Consider the following 20,016-nt stretch of genomic DNA (forward strand, 5'->3'; position numbering starts at 1 on the left):
TTTTTTGGTGACAGTATTGTTTGTTTTTGTAATAGTGTAATGTTTAGGAATTCATTAAATATCATTTAAAAGAACACAGTTGTATATAAAATGGACAATCTTAGCAACTTTGCTTCCAATGCCAAAAACAGTCAAGAACAAATACTGCAGCTTATTGGCTGTAATGTAACTTTAAAGCTTTGTTGTAAAACACTACTGGGGTCTAAATGGACTGATACAAAAAGTACATGGGCTTGATAAACATTATAACTGGTACTGTAACAATTGTACCTGTAAGGGAAGTCATTCTTCCATTCCAGCAGCCCCTTTCATTTCGTCTGCACCTCCAGCTTCATTTACACAGACTTCAGGAAGGAATTCATAAAATAACATATTTTTGGATGAGAAGGGTGTCTGTTATAATAATATGGGCCATTGTGCTTTTTGGTTACTGTGAAAAGCCTTCAGAAGAGCTCCACCCGATCAAAAATCATGTAGATCTCTGGTCATTAACAGACATGAAATGATGTATTACTGGGAGAGCTTTCAAAGTACATGGAGCCTATCTCGATAATTTATGTCAACACTTAGGCAATAGACAAACACATTCTCTTGGCTGACGTTGGCATGGCCAAACAAGCCCGCTATGAGGCCCCTTGGCAAAAATTAATATTGACCGCCTGTTTGGGATATTAAGCCCAATTAAATTATATTAAAAAATATGCACCATGTAAATTTTGACACCTTGCCCATCTACAAATTATGTAGAGCGCACAGGTAATCATTTCCATTGATATTCAGTTTTAGTAGTACACATGCCCAAACACATTTTCAATTTGTTTGATAATCAATTAATCTTCTCTGTCATTTTCCAAGTACAAATCAGAAACATTTTATTGTTCCAGCTTCTCAGATGTGGGAAGTTTCTACTCTTCTAGTCATATCTAATAGTTGATTTAATATGTGTGAGATATTTACTGTTTGTTGAAACTACAAGTCATTTGAATATGTAACCTTGAGCTTTGAGAAATTACATTTTTACTATTAATGGAAAAAAAATGATTAATTAAGCAATTCATACAGAAAATAACTGTCAGATTAGTCGATAATGAAAATAATTGTAATGCCAATATTCCCCTATCCATTAATCATGGGTAGAAATGAGCAGTCCTCAGATAAAAGCACAGTACAACATCTTTATTGTATGGGGCATTATTAGCTACATCATACTTGACAATATGATTAAGGACAGACTTTAACACTAATCAAACGGTAACTTTTCCATTTCAGTAGACTCTGAGGTTGATAAGGACTTAATTCTTAATATTGGACTAGCTGTGTAAGGACTAGCACCACTACAGGCTTTGTGAAATGCATGATATGAGTACGTTTGTGATATATAATATATAATATTGTACTTTGAAAAGCAGATTGAGACGCAAGGGTTGATGAATTGATTCCAGCTCCTGTATCACATGACCAAGGAAACGGCATCAAATGTAATTCTCCCGGAAGTTACCCATGCGACTTCGAGGCGCACCGGCTCCATACACCAGAAACATCGCATTATGGCCTCGCTCTGAGCCTCCTGATGCGACAGTTGTGTTCATAGCTTACCGGCAATCACCATCGACGCCTTGATCATGGACCTCCGGTTCAGAGGCTTTTTTCGGGGCCTTCGGAATTGTCATTAGTACTCCCGAAGTACTATATCATTTGATTTTGAGCACTGTCACTTTTGTACGCCCGGGGATTTGATTTAAACCGAAGTGACAGTAGTAGCACTCACCCCATCTGCCGGTCAGCTAGCTAGCTCGCTAAGTCAATAGCCAAGAAGGGCATCACTTTTCTTTTGGAGTAAAGGACAAGGAAACTACAACACCACTACTTTCAGTAACAGAAGACTGATCAGAGGCTGATTTCCCGAGTTCCCAACATACTCAGTATTGATTCCTTGTAAGAATAAAACCATCTGACGGTGGAAATAATAGCTTGAATTACACCCGAGCTTGGCTTCATTTTCGTCAAAGGCATTCAGGCTAGCTAGCTAATGCTAGCTGGTTGAACAGGCCCTACTGGCTGTCAGTCCACATAGCTAGCTTGGTAATGTGGCCCAAAATGCTAAAATATATGCAATCAAATACATTGGAATGTGTTAACGTTAGTGAGTGAGTAGAGGTGACATTTCTTCACAAACTGACATTTGAGATACAAGTCTGTATCTGGTCAGAGCACACCTGCTCACATACCTTTAAGCATGCACTGCTTCAAAAATGTACCCATTTACCCATAGATTTCATCTGTTGTAAAGCCACGTTTAAAGTAGTCTTCAATGTTTCAATGTACTCACAATCCATGTCAAATGTAGGGTAACCTAAGCCGCCAAAAGCTGCTTTTATGACATCATTTTGACTGTCTATCTCATAATTTCGACTTACTATCTCATAATTTCGACCATGGTGATATTTTTATTATCAAATCTAACTTTAATTTTTTTTTTTTGCTGGCAGATTCACGAGCAACATAAAATGACATGCGTTGAGTTTGACACCTGTGCTCTAGATGGTAAACCACTATTTGCCAAAACTTGCTAAAACTCTCACAAGAGTATCGTAAATTGTGGGGTAACGTCTGAGACCTGTTGAAAACACAGATTCATTTTGCTAGTCGCCATTCATCACTCAAAACAGTCCAATGTGTGTTGTGGAGCTAAACACTGGACTTTTACCAATCCAAGCTGAATGCTAACGTGCTAACAGCAGCATTATACTAACCAATGGGTATTCACATGGTGATATAATAGCATGTAACATTCAGTGTTTTATACTAGGAATTTTATTTTACATACTAAACTATGACCTCTTTCCACATACTGTATTATGACTTATTTTCTATATATTATACAATTACTTTTTTTTAAAACTTTTTTCAGCTCATATTATTATATGTCGAGAAAAAGTCATAATTATGACTTTTTCTCGACATATAATAATATGATCTTTTGAACAAACTATATTCTGTGAAATTCTTTTAAAACTTTTTTCGACTGAGTATACAATTAATGTTTTTTGACAAACTATACTCAGATTGTTTTTTAATATACTATACTATGACTTTCTTTCACTTTTTTCAACATACTATACATAGATTTTTGTTGACATAATTTACAATTTTTTTTAACCTACTTTTTAAAAACTTTTATCGTCATACTATACTGTATAATTGTTTTCCGAGATACTTTCCAATGACTTCATTACTTTTTTGACATGCTATGCAAAGAACGTAAATATGCATAGAGACAGATATCTGATGTTTCTTCCTTTTATTCCCCGTTAAAGTTTTAACTTTGGGTTTTATTTGGGGAGTTTTTCCTCATCCAATGCAAGTCCAAGGACAGAGGATGTCTTATGAGGCAAATTTGTTATTTGTGATATTGGGCAATACAAATAAAATTTAATTGAAATGCTAAAGCGCCATCTATTGGCCAAATAGCACCCAATTTGTCATGGTCACCTAAGAATCATATTTACATATTACATTACATTACATTACAGTCATTTAGCAGACGCTTTTATCCAAAGCCACTTACAATTCAGTATCTATCTATACACCGTAGGCACAGCTACGGGAGCTACATATGTCCACCAAATGTAGTTTTAATAGCAAAATGTGTTCAGGAGGTAGAACTCTTTTTGTAATATTTGTAATTGCAAACTTTGAGGGCCAGCTTTATCTAAACTGTATGGAACAAAAATAAAAATAAAAAAACTGTTCCTGCTCGGTACAGAGATGTTCTGTACCATATTTAGTGACGATTACAAAAGAAGTGGCGGAAAAAGCATTTTAGGCTATACATCGGAGTAGTCTGAGCTCTTTCTGTAATATATATTTTGTACTAGATTAAACCACAATTCGAGTGTAAGTCAAGTGACAGTATATAGTGTCTCCAATGTTGAATTTCCTCCTTGTACAATCATATTTTCTGTGTCACGTATGCTTGTCATTCTTGCATTATTAAAAAAAAAGAAGATATTTACATAAAGCAGCACTTAAAAACGGTTTGCTCCTACTGACTTAACATGCACATCTGTATCTTTCATCAGAGGTAACTGAGATGAATTAATCTCGCATCATAGTGTCTACTTCATGCGAGGGTTGACACACTTATAATGAACAAAGTACTAATTAAAATCTTCTTACAACCTCAAGATTTCTTAAGGCCTACTGTCACTGACGTAGTTTCAAGACAAACACAATCTGAGTTTGCTACTCCACATTTGTTGGATCCCAAGTCACATGTCTTCCATCATCCAAGCTTCCTAAAGCGGCCATGTCGGACTTCTCCAACTGGAACCCAAACACCTGCGTTTGAGGGAGCAGAGGTAGAGGAGGAGAAAGGGATACGGGGTGAAAAGAGAAAAAGGAATGGCTGTGACATCAGAGATTATGCTGTAAGTAACAGTTGGCTTCTGATTGCCTCACCACCTGCTTGCATGAGAAAGACCAATTTTATCAATCTATACTTAAATACAATAAACTACATATGTGACACATTTTCACTTAAATTTCTCACTAATATTAGTTTCATGCTTATGATGCATGATGTTGCCTTCACAATAACACATATGGAAAAAAGATTTTAATTTAAGGATTAATAAAACATTCTGAGTTCATATTCATAAAGATTTCCAGAACCCAGAGTTGTTTTCTAAGAATTTAACCCTTGCAGTTAAGACAAGATCCTGGTGAAGATAAAAGTTATTCACAAAGCATCTTTGCCCTCAGAGTGGAGGTCTTTTAAGGGGCTTCAGAGTTTCTAGAGTAAGGTTAGGATAATGTTTGTGATCAACCTCTTCAGAGATGCACGCACATCTCCCACCCAATGCAATAGTCACTAATTTATAGATTTACATGTCGACCAACGTCGCTACTATAGACTGGCCAGCTTTCACAGAAACTCGAAAGCTGAGTCATCCCACTGTTAATACACTGTTTATATTGTAAGGCTGCTACTTTGAAAGTATGGCTTGTAATTTATTCAAGTTACATGACATAAAATAGTATTCATAATTACACTTTGTCTGAACAGAGACTAAATTCTACGATACCTCTTTAAAAGAATGCATCATACCTAACAACAGGGTCAAACACACCTCCTTACTCAGGTAAACGTTTCTGTCAAATCTTTTCCCAGAGTGGCTCTGAGGAGTTTCCTAAATCAATCCTATGCTTGAACTCTTTGCTAGAAATGTTTACGGTGTGTTAGGAGCTCGGAGAGTATTCTCAGAATGTTTTTGAATATGGCCCCTGACCTGTGGAAATCTCCCTCTACATAGAACTCTAAAGTATCAGGTGTTTCCATTTGTCGTTAGTTTCAATTTAGGCCTACCTTACAGTATCCTGCTTAGCTGCTTATAATTCATTTGGGGCCCATTAGTAGATACATTTATATTTTTTCCAATTTTGTATGTTAGCCTTTTGTCATGTTTCTCATTTTAATAAATGTATTTGTGTGGACATGCATGCTTGATTGGTTCATCAAAACATATTGAATCTTTCATCACCACTCTTTATTTAAAACAGATTTTTACAATCAAGCAAAAGACTGCAATGCATTTTCAACTCACTTGACAGTTTTCTTGAATCCTCTTCTTTTTGATGGATTTTGGTATTGTGACAACTCCATTCTAAGGGTAAGTAGAGAAACCATTACATTGTACGTAAAAAAAATAAATAAGTTAGGCCAATTAAACTTTGCCGGCAGGCAATATCTGAACCTGAATACTCCAGCGGATGCAGATCTGAGCTGGCGTGCGTCTGTATTTTAGTGCGATCTGAAGAACAGTCGGGTTGTTGAGGACTTGACCTTTGGCCAGAGGACTGTACCCTTCAAATACAATTCCCTCCTGAAGACAGAACTCCATCAGCTGATTGGGCTGCTGGAAAGGATGGTACTCCACCTGGTGGGTCATATCAACGTCAGGATACATCACAGGCAAGTTACTGCATATATCGGTAGTTCAGTTTAACATTTTGTATACTCCAACACTGATAAACAGCACACCAGTGATTCATGTTTTGAAGCATCTCAGAGAGGAATACATTAAACACATAACTCTTCCCAATCGTGTTGGAGAACACATGTCTATTATTTAATCATTTATTTTCCATGAGTAAATCACATTCCAAAAAAAATCAGGTACAGTACGAAAATTATTTTGTATAAATACAATTATTTTTAGCAAAAATGCACATTTAATCTAATTGAGGGTTTTCTGGGAATAAAAGAATGTACCTGGTTAACATGTGGCACGAAACTACAGTCTTCCTTTAACTCTTCAAGGTGGTGGACCAAAAAGTTGCTCACTCCAATAGCAGAGCACAGCCCTACAGTGACAAACAGGGATACTTATGCTCTATCAGTACACTCGGTCAGTACTATATCACAATGATGCTGGCTGTAGTCACTTATTATATACTTTTCAAGTGTTTTCCAATATTATCTGTACCTTCTTTGTGCAGTTCCTCCAGAGCTCTCCAGGTGTCAGCTCTCATCTCCCTGTTGGAGCAACCAGGTTGCGTTGCTTCTGGCCAGTGCATCAGGTACAGATCTGAAAGGGTTCAGTGGATGATTTAATGAAAGACTACACAAGATAGGAGGACAACACACTGCGTACCAAGACTAACATGACAATAAAGAAACAAAGAACCATCATTGTTACAGGAAGTTTATACATCGCCCATCAGAAGTAAAAAAAGATGGTACCGCAATAACACAGATAACTGTCGTTACTGTTTAACATGTCTTTATCAACTCTTTAAAAACGTTTTTACAACGCATACCAAAGTATTCAAAGCCCATCTGTGAGCAGGAGTCAAGGCAGGCTTTCTTTGCAGCGTTGTATCCATAGTCCCCTGGCCACAGTTTATTGGTGACCCACAGGTCACTTCGTGGAATCCCACTTTCTCTGATAGCGTTACCCAGCTTCTCCTCACAGCCGTAGCGCTTTGCTGTGTCGATGTGGCGCACACCACACTCCGTGAGTGCATACACAACGGCATCGTGGGAGTATCCGCCATAATGTGAGGTGCCTATGTATAGAGTCAAAAAAACAACTAAATATCAGCAGTTAAAGCAATGTCAGTTCAGTTCAATGTTTGTTTTTTTGCATTTTAATAAACAGTATTGCCAGGCTGCATGAACATAACTTTACAGTATATTCAGAACAGTGTTAAGAAATATTAAAAACGGATATAAATACATGTGTGTAATATTCAAAAGTTCAGAAAGAAAAGGGAGGAATTAGTTTGAATACCGAACTGCCACAGCTAATTTAACTTTTTTTGACTAGCAGAATTCATTCTTCAAGAAAAAATTGGGATCCATTTGAGATTTCGCCCCAGAAAGGCCTATTTAAAAAATAATAATGTGACGTAAAATAAAATTAAATGCATACTTATTTTCTTCTTCTGTGGCATAGGAGGGTAGAAACAACAGTAAAACATCATACAATGCGAGTATTTGTTGTGTTTTTAGTTACATTCGAGTCACATGCAGTATTTAAAATGTACCTAATCCGAATATTGGAATCTGCAGACCGTTGGAAAGTGGGACTGTAGGACAACTCAGCGTTGGTGCCAAAAGCATGTTCCTCTGAGCACTGATGACCAACCTGAATTACAACGAAGTGTTGTACTTTTCTCAAAAATACTAGCTTTACAAGTACTCACACAACTTTCAAATAGTACATATTACATACCTGGTACAAACAAACCAAGCGCAGCACCACTGACGACACGTAACTGAGCTTTGCTGCAAGCACTCAGAAAACTTTAAAAGTTTTGTTTTTGTGAAGTTAATACAGGAGTGTGTTTTCTCTTACTTCTTATACAAAGGCGTTAGTATTTCTGAAGTGGGTGGAGTTGTGCCTCCTAAGGAAAATCCTTTAGTTTAGCTCAACAAAGATGGCGTCGATGTCCAAAGGGTACGAAATATGCTCAAGTGAGTGAAAACTGATATACAACACTGTACCATAGAGGATGCAGAGATACAGCAACAATTAAATCTCGTTTTTCAGGTAACGTTACTTGGCATTTTGCAGCTTTTCCAACAACGCAGCAGAGCTCCACTTAGGTTGCGGCTAATGTTAGTTTGTCAGAGATCTCTTTCTTTCAGGCTCTTTGGTTAAAGTCAGCCATGATGGCGACCATGTAAATCAAACGGGGCAGTGCGCAGCGCCGACACGATGAGGTGAGTTTGGAGTTAAACATCACTTCTACTGTGTTTAATGCAAAGCAATGGCTATCACGTTGCAGCTACGTATAGTGAAGGTATGGCGATATGTTTAGGCCGACTTACGGATATTATACTGGTCCAAGAGTACAGTATGTCAAACATAACATCATGGTTTCACATTTTTGGGGTTAAACTAATATTTATTTTGATTCGCACGCAGACCAAATTCAGTATTTGCAGCGGTGTAGGCAGGAAGTGGACTAATCTGGGACCCAGAGAAACTAACTTAAATACAGGGTTGGTAATCTTGAGAAACTAGCAAGAAGAGTATCCAACCGAAAAACTCAGCCCAGTGTTCCCAACTCTTTTCCAATAACAGTAGCTAGCAGCATTAGCTCCACAAGTTGCTAAATCTAGCAAGAAAGTCGCCAAGTCGGCAACACCGACAGCCCGTCCCATCACCATGAACGTAAACAATGCATAACTAACGTAAAGAACCTACAGGGCTATTTTTTAGTACTCGCTGCTATTAAATTGGCAGCTTGCGGAAGACTCGGTGACGCGCAATGAGTGCACGAGCAGAAAGGGTCAGTAGATGGGCATGAGTTGCAGTAGTAATACTAAATGTATAGCCACGCTTCACCATAGCATGTGAATGTATCCCGAGTCCATTGTAATGCTGGTGGGGCTTAAATATTCTAACTGGGAGTACACTGTAATGGGATGTCCTGTGCCTCACGAGATGCAGATTTCCCCGATGCTTCATGGGGCTCAGGCGAGCCTATTTGGTCTGGCCAATCCTGCTGCTGCTCCTGGTTGGTGCCGCCTTGACCGCTCTGCTGCCCCCTGCCGAGGACCGAGGAGGCGTCGGTGTCCTGGGAGTGCTGCGCAGGGCAGCGTCCCAAAAGGAGACTCCAGCACAGGGCCACCGTGGTGACGGCTCAGAGGAGGAGCAGAGGTTCACCATCGTCATTCAAACTTACAACCGCACGGACATTTTGCTCAAACTCCTGAACCATTACCAGGCAGTGCCTCACCTTCAACAGATTGTCATAGTCTGGAACAACATTGGGACGCAGACACCCCTGAAGTTATGGGACTCTTTGCGGCCTCATCCGGTCCCCGTGGTCTTCAAGGAGCAGACAAGCAATCAAATGCGCAACAGACTACAACCGCTCCCTGAGATCGATACTGATGGTCAGTATGTCTTTCAGCTTTGAGCTGTGGATATTAAATATAGATAATCCTATATGTTGTGCCTTTTTCAATATTGTTTAAGTGGTGTTTGCTTTTTGATCCTTAGCTGTGCTAATGCTGGATGACGACACCCTGGTCAGTGTTCCTGACATCAGTTTTGCTTTCTCTGTCTGGAAGGTAAAAAGCTTCAGGGACAATGTAGATAACAGTGATTCAAATTCTGTGTTTGAATTACATTTGGGTTTAACTTGATAATGTAAACAAAGAAAATGCATCAACATCATGTGGTGCTGCACCATACACAATATGACTGACGTGAGCTTTTGCCTTTGGTCTCACAGCAATTTTCAGACCAGATCGTTGGGTTCGTCCCACGGAAACACGTCTCAACACCAGGAGGAGTGTTCAGTTACGGCAGCTTTGAACTGCAGGACCCAGAAACGGCTGGAGGTGACAAGTAAGTTGTGCTCTATTTCTGGTTATTATTTTGTCAAGCTTATTAGCCTCTTGTTCGTTTTGGTCTTACTATGATGTGAAAGGCCTTTTTAAAAAGAAAAATCCTTCTATCTTGATCCACTCACTGCAGATACTCCATGGTGTTAATTGGTGCTGCCTTCTTCCACCGTCGCTACCTGCAGGTCTTCCAGGACCAACCCCGAGCAGTTCACGTGCTGGTGGATGAAACACAGAATTGCGATGACATTGCCATTAACTTTGCTGTTGCGCTGTATTTGAGGGAGCGCTCCGTAGGCGGCATTAACAAACCCTCTGGGGTCTTTGTCAAACCCGTGGACTTCCGCAACCTGGAAAAGGATGCCAGCAGTGGGTACCAGGGCATGTGGCATCGTCCCGAACACCTCCTTCAGAGATCCTACTGCCTGAACAGGCTGACACAGATCTACGGCTGCATGCCACTCCGCTTCTCCAACCTGATGGTCTCCCAGTTTGGCTTCCCCAGCTATGCCAACCACAAGAGCAGAGCTTGAGGAGCTGCTACACCGCCGACTGTTTTGGACTGAAAGAAGACAGACTCGAGTAACGGTCTGGTAAGTCTGTGTTTTGATTAACAACACCCGTCTAGGCTCAGTTTTAGGTCGACACTGTTGATCCCAGCATGAAAGCTCAATTTCAAATTTCACAGGGGAATTCTTTTCACATTTTGATGACATTATTGCAATAAAACAGTAGTGATATTGCAGTGTTTAAAGCACAGGGTGAATTACAGCTCAAAGTGGTTCTCACAAGAATAATGTTTGCTTCAAGTTTACCTTCTCAGTGTGTTGCTCTTTTTGTATTCCGTGACGCTGAGCAGTTTAACCATTGCATCTGCAGGACTATCGCTGACAATCAGAATTTTCTACACATGGCCTAGTCTGATGAATCGTCCATATTTGATAAGGTAATCTGTATATTGTTACCAAAGCCGCCTTACCGTAACTGTGAACAGCCCTCCCAGTGGGTTGTAGTTCTTTTACAGCCAGCAGGTGTCAGTCTCAGATCTGAGATCTGCTTTTGACAATTTGCCTCTTTTGTAACCACGTTTTACAGCGTTGATGCTGACTCGTTCAAATTCTTGTTTTATTACATTTATAGTTGTTTATGGAAAGGGTAACTTTTCTGATGAGCTTGTGTACAGTCCCTACACGTTTAAAATGATTGTTAGAAGATGTAGGTATTAAGTAATTTTCTCTACCTAAAGTGTGAATTTGTGAATTATATAGAATTATTGCAGGTATTATGCACATTCCAACAATTGGAATGGACAATCGTTTTTTTGTTTTTTTAAATGCGTGCACATATCAACCTTGTAAGACTATCATGTGACTCTGTTAAATAAAGCCAACACTTTTTCTCTGAACAAAATGTGTGGATGAATTCTTAATGATACCAGTTAATAAGTTAGGCCTGGAAACAGAGGCCAGGATCCTGAGAAGCACTGAATGATTGAAGAATCAAGTAATGGTGCCAAATCTGTGAGTGGGTGGTGTCCTTGTTCAAAGTTTTTTTGTTTTTTTTTTGCAAAAGCCAACCTCAGTTTTCAGAGTTTCAAAGTAAAATTACTGACAAATTCATCTTGTTTGTGACAAACATCATCGCTCCTTCTTTTTCACCAGTGTGTAGAAGTATGAGTTCCCACATGACAAATCATGAGCTAAATTGTTGCTCCAATGACGAATCCCTCCTTTCATTAAAAAATATAAATGTGTCATTTGCTCAGATTGTTGAAACTCCAGTTTTAATAGTAACGTCAGACCAGACCACAGGACTGTATATTACATTGAATTCAGCAAATGATTCGATCACTGAATCGTACCAGCACTCTGGTTTGTCTGCCCAGGCTTGTGCAAAAGTCTTCAATAATATAAACAGGTAAAATCCAACATGAAGGCTGGAGGTTAGACATCATGATCATCATTATTCAGAGGTAGAGTGGTGATTTTTTTTCATTTTGTAGCTTGAAGGATATACTTGTAGAGCAGCAGATGTTAGTCTACTCTACACAGTAAACATCTGGATTGCAACACCAGGTACAAGGTCTGACCTGTTTTCTTTTTTTTCTTTTCTTATTTCAGGTCAGCTAGGTCTCAATCGCCTTGAATGAAAAACTATATTTATTAATAATCAATAACATCTGACTCACTCTTGGTGGATAAAAAGGTGTCCTTGCCTATTCTGGGGTAACTGTGGACTCCAGTTCTTTCAAAAAGGATTCAAGAGACCTTGCCATGTCTCATTGTGGTCCAGGTCCACTACCGCCAACCTCCTGGTCTGGATCCACTGGTACCTGGAGAACGTATGTCATGCCACAGCTTCACAAGGGGCTCCCTCTTCCTCCAAATCAGCTTGTGACCGTATGCCACATACCATCTGTAGGACAAGATGCATGGAGACGGTTAAAATGTACTGACTGCAGGACAGGATACTACAAAACCGCATAATATGAATACACAATAACTTTGTTTGAGAAGATTTATGCCGATAAGTAGCATAAACCTGAAGTTTTAGCTACACCAAAGTGTAAAAACAGTCAATAATAACATGAATAACTGAAAAACAAAGTATTAATATAGCTGCTTAGTTGGATAACAGCTTTTGAGTGACTTGATCAGCTATTATCTTTTGACAGAAATTCCATACATGATTCATATGATGACTACTGAGCCATATGCTGATGAAGACAGTCAGATGTGTTTGAAAGAACCTAAAAAGGCTAGTAAGTGGACCTTGAGTTAAAGATTATTTTGTCAAACTACAGTGGACCATTTAGTAGCAGTCCTGGAGCTTTCAATTGAATCACATGATGTTCATCGGCAGATGGTTTGTCCAAGTTTTTCGAAATCTTCAAATTACTTTTTTTCTGAGCATTAAAGGACTTCGACCCACAGCTTTTAAGCTGATGAAGATCACGTGATGTGATCGAAAGCTCCAGAGCCCCTACGAAATGGACCTTTTGGTGAGATTGTTTTCTGATGTTAAGAATGAACTCCGAACCTCAGCTACAAAAATACATTTTACTCTTTCACTGCATTTCATACAATTTAGGCCTAACTCCAAACTTTAGTCTCTGAACTGCATCTGATGTACTTGGAGGATAAAAGTAAGACTCAGGGGCATTCCATTCTCCAATATAAAAAAAACAAACAAAACCTTTGTATTATTGTCTGTGGCCCATCATTTACACATTATCTGGAGAGTTTTTAAATCTTTCTTGCTCACAAAAAACATAAATACATTTATCTTTTCAATGTTAGAAGAAGATTGGCAACTCACACTCCAAAGAGGGCTCCTCCAAGGTGAGCTGCGTGGTCAAACAGCTGCCATCCCAGTATGAGCCCTGCTGTATCTATGGCAATAAGCGCTTTCAGAGCCTAAAGACAGACCAAGGACAGGAACCTGAAGTTACACTCAAATGTGCTGACGTAAATCAACAACAACCATCTCTCTGTCATGCACTCAGACATGCGTACTTACACATTCACTCACACACACTGGACTCTGTCCGTTTTGCTCATGCACAGATTTACATCTCTTGCCAGCTGTGAAAACACAACATGGGAATCTTAACAACACCCTATTAACACTTCAGAGGAGTGTATCTACATAACAAGACAACTTTTTTTAAACCACACATCTTACACACCAAAAGTCAGGGAGTGCACGCACAAACACACACACACACACACACACACACACACACACACACACACACACACACACACACACACACACACACACACATACACACACACTGAGTCACTTACATTTCCTGCAGTGAAAGTGATCATGGGAAGGAAGATTATGCCCAGTTTGGCTTCTGGCATTTTTACACAAACTGCAGCCACTACTGCCATGATAGCACCTGACTATGGATCAAACAAAACACAGGTCAACACATTAAGACTGCTGTATTTCTGCTGTGTTGAGCTGTGGGAAGATATGAACTAAAATCTTACTGCTCCTAAGGATGGATGGAGACGTCCAGTCGCAGTTTTACACATGTAGCTGACCATAGTTGAAATCACACCTGAAAATACACGTTATGATTGAGATGTCACTCTACAGTATGTATTTATGTAATTCATTTTATGTCTTGAAGATTAAGTTGTTTATAATGTGTATTACTTTAAACATTAAAAGCTGAACCTAAATAGAGGATGTACGAGATTAAAAAAGGGATTTGTGTTTGATAGATTCATTGCAATGTTATTATGCTTTATTTGACTTACCGGCAGAGAGGTAGACTGCAAGAAACTGCTCCTTGCCTAAGAGAGAGACGATTCCTGATGAGAATGTCCACAGGACATACATGTTGGCCACCATGTGGACAATGGAGTAATGGCTGAAGGAGGACAGGACCATGGGAAGGTACCGTGTTTCTGGAGAGGGAGAGAAAAATGAACAGAGAAATTGATCATGGTCAGTGGATCCAGCTGCAAATTATACCCTTGCAGCAAAATCATTGCCCTTGCTGTCCTTGTGTAAGCACTTTGATATATTTATTTAACATTTTTTAAAAAGACCGTTGGAACAGGTATACTCACTGGAAGCTGGGTTGGACGTGAAGTACTTTATCATGCTTCTTTGCATTGAAGGGATCCGCCAGCAACACAGGACTACAGCATTTATTGCAATGATGCCTGGAAAACAGTAATAAGGAAAGCTTGTGACAATGAAGAAATGTGGGATTAAATTAAACACATGTAAAGATGCTGATGCTAGCCATGCAATATGAAGGAACACGGGGATAAAATAAGTTACCGGTGACGGTCTTCTGCCCCTCTGTAAGGCTGCTCCAGAAGTCATCCACCATCGACACCAGGAGGATGAGCTGCTGCTGGAAGCCTGACAACTGGTTCCACCAGTCATGCCAGTACGCCATGTCCTGAGACCCCTGTAGCATATCAACAGTTCATTAAATCATTGTTAGCAGCCTATTCGTTACACATATATATATACGTTGACAGCAGCGGAGGAGAGAGCCAGCAGTTTGTGTCACTATAACCTCACCTGTAAGAGTTTTTCTGACTCCTCTTCCTCTTTTGCATTCTGAACTCTTAACTTCAGGGTCTCATATTGCAGAATGGCCGCTGCACCAAAGGAGAAACCTGTAAACTGACATGGAGTCAGACAGCAACCAAACAACCAATGCCATCACACACTGTCCCAAACCTTAGTGTCGCATGCATCATTCTCCTTCTAGTAGAAGAGTTAGAGGACCTACCCCTACTGTGAACATCAGCGGTTTGAAAAGCGTCGGCCTGGGGACTTTGGGGGGAGGTGGGGGAGCTGGCGTGCCAGCCTCAGAGGGTGTAGGTTTGGTTTCTTGGGTGACATTTCCTTTCTTTGTTTCCAGCCTTTTGGCTTCCCGACGGAAACCACACCTCTGTTGGTTGTGGGGGTTCAGTCTGCCAAAAAACAAAAAAAACCACTGTATTCAAACTGAATTTACAGATTTGGTAAATACATATGATCTAAGGCAAAGCTTGTAATGTTCATATTATCTTGAGGTGTTGATCCACCTATTTGTAGGGATGAAGCTAGTTCTTATTTTAATTATGTATTCATTGTTGGGTCTTTGAAAGTAATTTGTGACAAATGCAGATCACCATTTTTCCTCCTTCAAACTAAAACACATTTAGTTTACTATCACATGAGACAAAGAAAAGCATCAAAGCTTCATAACAGATAAACTGGAATCAACGAATATTTTGGCATTTGGTGAAGAAAGAAATGTATTATTTTCGCCAATGTTACGGTTAATATGGGCAACAACCCTTTTGTTTACCCTGATAGTTTAATAAAAGCACTAAAGCTATCTGTGTATAAGTGATGTAGCTATTCTATAGGTGAGTAGCGAGCAGGCTCGCGCTGTTGGTCAAAACTATAACTATTTACTGACGAGGCTGTAGAATAAGCTAAACATTAAGCAGAAGGAACATCGGGACATTAGTTATGCTGCTCGATCTGTTAAGGGCAGATTCAGATAACACACTGTACATTTCTACTGTAAACAGATACAATACGTTATATAGCTGTGTGCTTCAGTCCCGTGAATCTCTTTACAATGACAGTGGGAACAGTTAGGTAATCACACACTGCTGATCGAGAGGCAAACACACACAGACGTCCTGTCGGTGCTATTCTTGTTAACGCAAACCATGCGACCTCAACAGCTTTACATCTTCTCACCTGGTGCTTCGTGAGGTAGTGTTGGTGGATCGGAGGAACTCTGTTTTAGCCCATTTCATTACGCATCCTCTCCACGCCATGTTTGTGGTGACCTCCTGCCTGAAGCCCATCCCACTGCACACACTGGGAGCTAATGCTGCGTTCAAGGACTCGTCTAAGAGCTCCAACGTCTGAGTTTCACTCAAGAGCTCTTGGTTTAACAAAGAGTAGGCTTGACTATATTGTTTATATTAGCGGCAAATAAAAATGTATTGTTAGCTATTTGTTTGGTTAATGCAACTGTAACACCATTTAGGTTACATTATATATTAATACAAGTCCAAGCAGGTTGTACACCGTGTACATACAGTACATGTAAAGGTCTATATGTAGGTTACTGTACATAAACCTCCTCCTAGTAATTTATTAGCCAACTTAACCCTTTAATATTATCCTAGCATTCTTTGCATGGAAACATTTAACAGTAGAAATGTGTCCTTTTATTGTATGTACCTATTGTTGAGTTTGTGTTTTGAACTCTCTTTTGCATATTTTTTGTTTAGTTTAATGTATTTTAAAAGCCCATCTAAGGATGGGCAGTGCAAATTATCTTAGGCTATAAATGATGTGGTGTGTTGCATTGTTTTATCTGAGATACTTGTCCCTATGCAAATAAACATATACATATATATAATGTATGTACACTGAGAGCTACTGAAAACCAACCAGTGACACTTCTTTTATATGTAAGTATACAGGGCCAATACAGTTAAATGCAGTTGAGGGTACTGTGTTGTGCAGGCACTACAACATATTGTATTTATGTTTTTCCAAAGGTAACACTTCACTTCCCTCTAGTGGCGTATGAAAGTACAGATTTGCCAGATGACAGTGAAGTGGTAGAAAGTATATTTACTAAAGTAATGAACTGAAAAGTACAGTTTCTAAGTACTTTTGATTTTGTGCTATTTTAAACTTTGACTCGACTACAATTCAGAGGTAAATATTGTACTTTTTACTTTACTACATTTTATTTAACAGCCTGTGGTGATGGAACACAATAGGGAAAGCATAAATAAATAATCAAAGTAAAGATTTAACTACCAAACAGTATATAGAGCAACTCAAATTACACATTAATTCACCAGTAATACTAATTTAATAATGTAACATAATAATATCACTCTGACAGGGACACTTCTACACAATAAATACTTTTACTTTTGATACTTTAAGTACTTTTACTTGAGTAAAATTGTGTAGGCAGGACTTCTACAGAGTATTTTTTACTTTTGTTTTATTGATACTTTTACTTAAGTAAAGGATCAATATACTTCCACCACTAAAGATAGATTAGAAGAGAAGAAAATGCATAAATTAATCTAAAAGCTTTGAGCATAGAAGAATAGCAAGACGGAGTGAGTGAGAACACCTTAAGAAAAAGTGTTAATATATGACATATTATTCAAAATGTCAAAATATTATTAAAATATAATAAATTACTCTTCTTCTTCTTCTTCTTCTTCTTCTTCTTCTTCTTCTTCTTCTTCTTCTTCTTTTTCTGATTAAAACCTTTGGCGACCACAGTGAAATTTGTTTTCATGAAAACAAGAGAGAATGCAGTCGAAGCCCTGGACTAAACAGTATTGATGGGGTTGCTATTGGCATCTGGACAAGTTCCACAAACTCCTCACAAGCTTGCCAGGGACTCCAGAAATAGGTGAAGAAGGTAGAATTCACAGTGAGAAGGCTGCACTGCAGTGTCTGCAGAGCAACTAGGGCTCTCCTCCAATGCAATATCTGCACTCGGCTTGCTGGGCTATTTCAGCTGTAGACAATATTGCACAGAGAAATTCTGTATAGACAAGAATAAAACAAGTTTAGGAGTAGGTAGGTAATTAATCTTAGCTGATGCAGACAATGTGTTCAGTGGGGACATTATAATACAAGACAATTATGTAGTCATACAGAAAAGTGTAAAGGTTTCAGGCTAAAGATAACAGTGCACAAAGACAGAAGAGCACGATGCCTTTCCCACTGAATGGACCCAAGGACACGCCGCCAAGTTAGATGATATCCTATGGGTGCAGGTCTGGGGCAGGGGAGGACAGGGAGATGTGGGAGGGCAGGAAGAGGAGGAGGAGGGATGAGGAGAGCAGAGAATGAAGGGAGGGATGACAGTAATAGGAGTGAGCACAGGACCGATTGATACGGGGAGGCCAAAAAAAAGGACCAGAAAGGGGAGGAGAGTGGACGAAAAGAGGGTGAGAATCATAAATATTTAAGTGGCTGCATAAGTTAAAAAGCTGTTTGGACTTTTGGTAGAAGAGCAATACGATGCATAGGCCCTGCAATGCAACGACACAAACACACACACGTTCATCTCTCTCTGAGTCTGTAGAGGACTATAGGTTCTTTTCTGATCAATGCAGTGCATTTGTTTTCCCCCAGCAGAGGTGTCCTCTTTCAGGTCCCCTCATCGATTTGCTGTGAACTGACGCCAGCTAGGATTTGCCTGTGTCGGCAACAGGGCCTCGGTCACGTGACAGGAAGTATCTGAAGTCAGAACAACTTGTCATTCATGTAGGACACTCATTTATCTTACTGCAATTACGGTATGTCCAGCAAGAGAGAATAATAAGAACACTGTGACGTTCGGCTCCCATATTTGTGATTTGGACCCACAGGCAGACGCATGAGGCTGAACGTCATTTGGCCTTGAGGCTTCTATTTCAGCCCAAAGGATAGAAACATCTTATACAAGCAGCACAGTCTTTTTATACCATCAGAGGAAATTCTAGCTGTTATCATAGAGTCCCATCAGAATGCTGACGGTGAGCTTTCCATGACGCTGATCAATGGGCGAGTTAGATGACACCACACTGTGACTTGTTTTGTTCCTGCACAGATTTTGAGACCTGGCGGTCAGAGTGTGATCGGGGTATTCTTTGGGAAGCAGCTGATTTAAACAAATAAGCTGTGTGAGGTGGACACTGAGTGGGATTTTAGATAATTCCACCACTGCAAAGTCCTGATGTTTATTTTACCCAAAACACCCCAGAGGAAAAGCACACCGCACGAAAACATCAATCTCTCACTATTCTGTGTTTTTTTGTTGTTGTTTTAATTTAAGATTTAAAAAATGCATTGCAAAATCAGAGGGGCACTTAAACAAACATGAGAGCAGCACACTCTTATGCACGCACTGTACCTTATATCTGCCCCGGCAATTCACACCGAGTTGATAACACAATACGAGCCACTTCCTCCAGTGCAAAGCACAAAGCCATTACAATGGAAGAGTCAGCTCATTCAGAATGCACAGTGCAGAGTTTTTGTATATACGCTGTACACAATGTCCGTCGGAATTCTACTGCAGTATAATCAAATAACAGGCACAATAAAGACTCAGATGCTCAGGACAGAAATATTGATTTGTGATTCATTCATTAAATATTGATGTCTCTCTGCAAAATGGGTTAGGGTTAGCACCTGCCTTTGCAGAACGGTAAAGCAACATGGTAAGGTATGTGGGCAGCAGGTGTGTGAGGACAGAGCTCACCAGGCTGGAATTGGAAAATGGTAATTGTTAATTCAGAAGTAAGCAAACAATATTTTAATATTTCTCATGAAAATAGTCCTGACACACCAATGATAAAAAATTGTAATTGCCGTACAATTTTGATAGGTATAAGTTTGCCAATTTTGTCCCAAAAACCTAGAAAAGAGGGTGAGGTGGAATATTAAAGTATTCTGGTTCCTCTATTATAAAATGCATGTTTGGCTACTTTTGTTGTAGATGTGAAGGTCTGTAAATCTGAAATGTATACGCAGCATTCTAGATCTGGATTGTATGAATGTGTGGTGTCTTGAAAAGCCATGCAGGCTGAGCTTATCACATATGGCACTGTAATAAATATTATTAAATACATATT

At 39.4% G+C, this 20,016-nt stretch overlaps 3 protein-coding genes across 5 annotated transcripts; 1 reads left to right on the forward strand and 2 right to left on the reverse strand.

Moving 5' to 3' along the window:
- Positions 1-3,290: 3,290 nt before the first annotated feature.
- zgc:110366 (uncharacterized protein LOC550476 homolog) lies at positions 3,291-7,939 on the reverse strand. The gene is made up of 8 exons (XM_068738154.1): positions 7,740-7,939; positions 7,552-7,652; positions 6,823-7,071; positions 6,489-6,590; positions 6,275-6,366; positions 5,757-5,939; positions 5,607-5,666; positions 3,291-4,341 (listed from the first exon to the last, which is right to left on the reverse strand). The coding sequence occupies exons 2-8, from the start codon at positions 7,625-7,627 to the stop codon at positions 4,246-4,248; spliced, it is 858 nt and encodes a 285-aa protein (XP_068594255.1). The 5' UTR covers positions 7,628-7,652; positions 7,740-7,939; the 3' UTR covers positions 3,291-4,245.
- Positions 7,940-7,946: 7 nt separating this feature from the next.
- On the forward strand, positions 7,947-10,398 carry extl2 (exostosin-like glycosyltransferase 2). Of its 2 annotated transcripts, none has more exons than XM_068738151.1 (6): positions 7,947-8,057; positions 8,131-8,230; positions 8,964-9,412; positions 9,519-9,589; positions 9,754-9,869; positions 9,999-10,398. In XM_068738151.1, exons 2-6 carry the CDS (start codon positions 8,226-8,228, stop codon positions 10,396-10,398), a joined length of 1,041 nt encoding a protein of 346 aa, XP_068594252.1. In that variant the 5' UTR covers positions 7,947-8,057; positions 8,131-8,225. The 2 variants fall into 2 exon arrangements, with proteins under 2 accessions (XP_068594252.1, XP_068594253.1); XM_068738152.1 differs by having other exon boundaries at positions 8,156-8,230.
- Positions 10,399-11,268: 870 nt separating this feature from the next.
- Positions 11,269-16,202, reverse strand: parla (presenilin associated, rhomboid-like a). 2 transcript variants are annotated; one of them, XM_068738148.1, is made up of 10 exons: positions 16,103-16,202; positions 15,135-15,318; positions 14,921-15,025; positions 14,672-14,804; positions 14,455-14,550; positions 14,140-14,289; positions 13,867-13,937; positions 13,675-13,776; positions 13,184-13,281; positions 11,269-12,280 (listed from the first exon to the last, which is right to left on the reverse strand). In XM_068738148.1, the coding sequence occupies exons 1-10, from the start codon at positions 16,180-16,182 to the stop codon at positions 12,163-12,165; spliced, it is 1,137 nt and encodes a 378-aa protein (XP_068594249.1). In that variant the 5' UTR covers positions 16,183-16,202; the 3' UTR covers positions 11,269-12,162. The 2 variants fall into 2 exon arrangements, with proteins under 2 accessions (XP_068594249.1, XP_068594250.1); XM_068738149.1 differs by lacking the exon at positions 11,269-12,280 and adding an exon at positions 13,385-13,449 and having other exon boundaries at positions 13,196-13,281.
- Positions 16,203-20,016: the final 3,814 nt, after the last annotated feature.

This window comes from Cebidichthys violaceus, unplaced genomic scaffold (assembly GCF_023349555.1).
Source record: "Cebidichthys violaceus isolate CVI_PGR_0920_01 unplaced genomic scaffold, fCebVio1.0.p SCAF_8, whole genome shotgun sequence".
Lineage (NCBI taxonomy): Eukaryota > Metazoa > Chordata > Actinopteri > Perciformes > Stichaeidae > Cebidichthys > Cebidichthys violaceus.

Coding starts and splice junctions, on each gene's coding strand:
- parla (XM_068738148.1), bottom strand. CDS start 16,182: ATGGCGTGGAGAGGATGCGTAATGAAATGGGCTAAAACAGAGTTCCTC. Junction 14,805..14,920: donor AGTCAGAAAAACTCTTACAG/GTGAGGTTATAG, acceptor GATATGCTACAG/GGGTCTCAGGACATGGCGTA. Junction 13,282..13,674: donor TCACTTTCACTGCAGGAAAT/GTAAGTGACTCA, acceptor GTCTGTCTTTAG/GCTCTGAAAGCGCTTATTGC.
- zgc:110366 (XM_068738154.1), bottom strand. CDS start 7,627: ATGCTTTTGGCACCAACGCTGAGTTGTCCTACAGTCCCACTTTCCAAC. Junction 7,072..7,551: donor GATTCCAATATTCGGATTAG/GTACATTTTAAA, acceptor CTCTATACATAG/GCACCTCACATTATGGCGGA. Junction 5,940..6,274: donor TCGTGCCACATGTTAACCAG/GTACATTCTTTT, acceptor ATGACCCACCAG/GTGGAGTACCATCCTTTCCA.
- extl2 (XM_068738151.1), top strand. Junction 9,413..9,518: donor CCCTGAGATCGATACTGATG/GTCAGTATGTCT, acceptor TTTGATCCTTAG/CTGTGCTAATGCTGGATGAC. Junction 9,870..9,998: donor GAAACGGCTGGAGGTGACAA/GTAAGTTGTGCT, acceptor CACTCACTGCAG/ATACTCCATGGTGTTAATTG.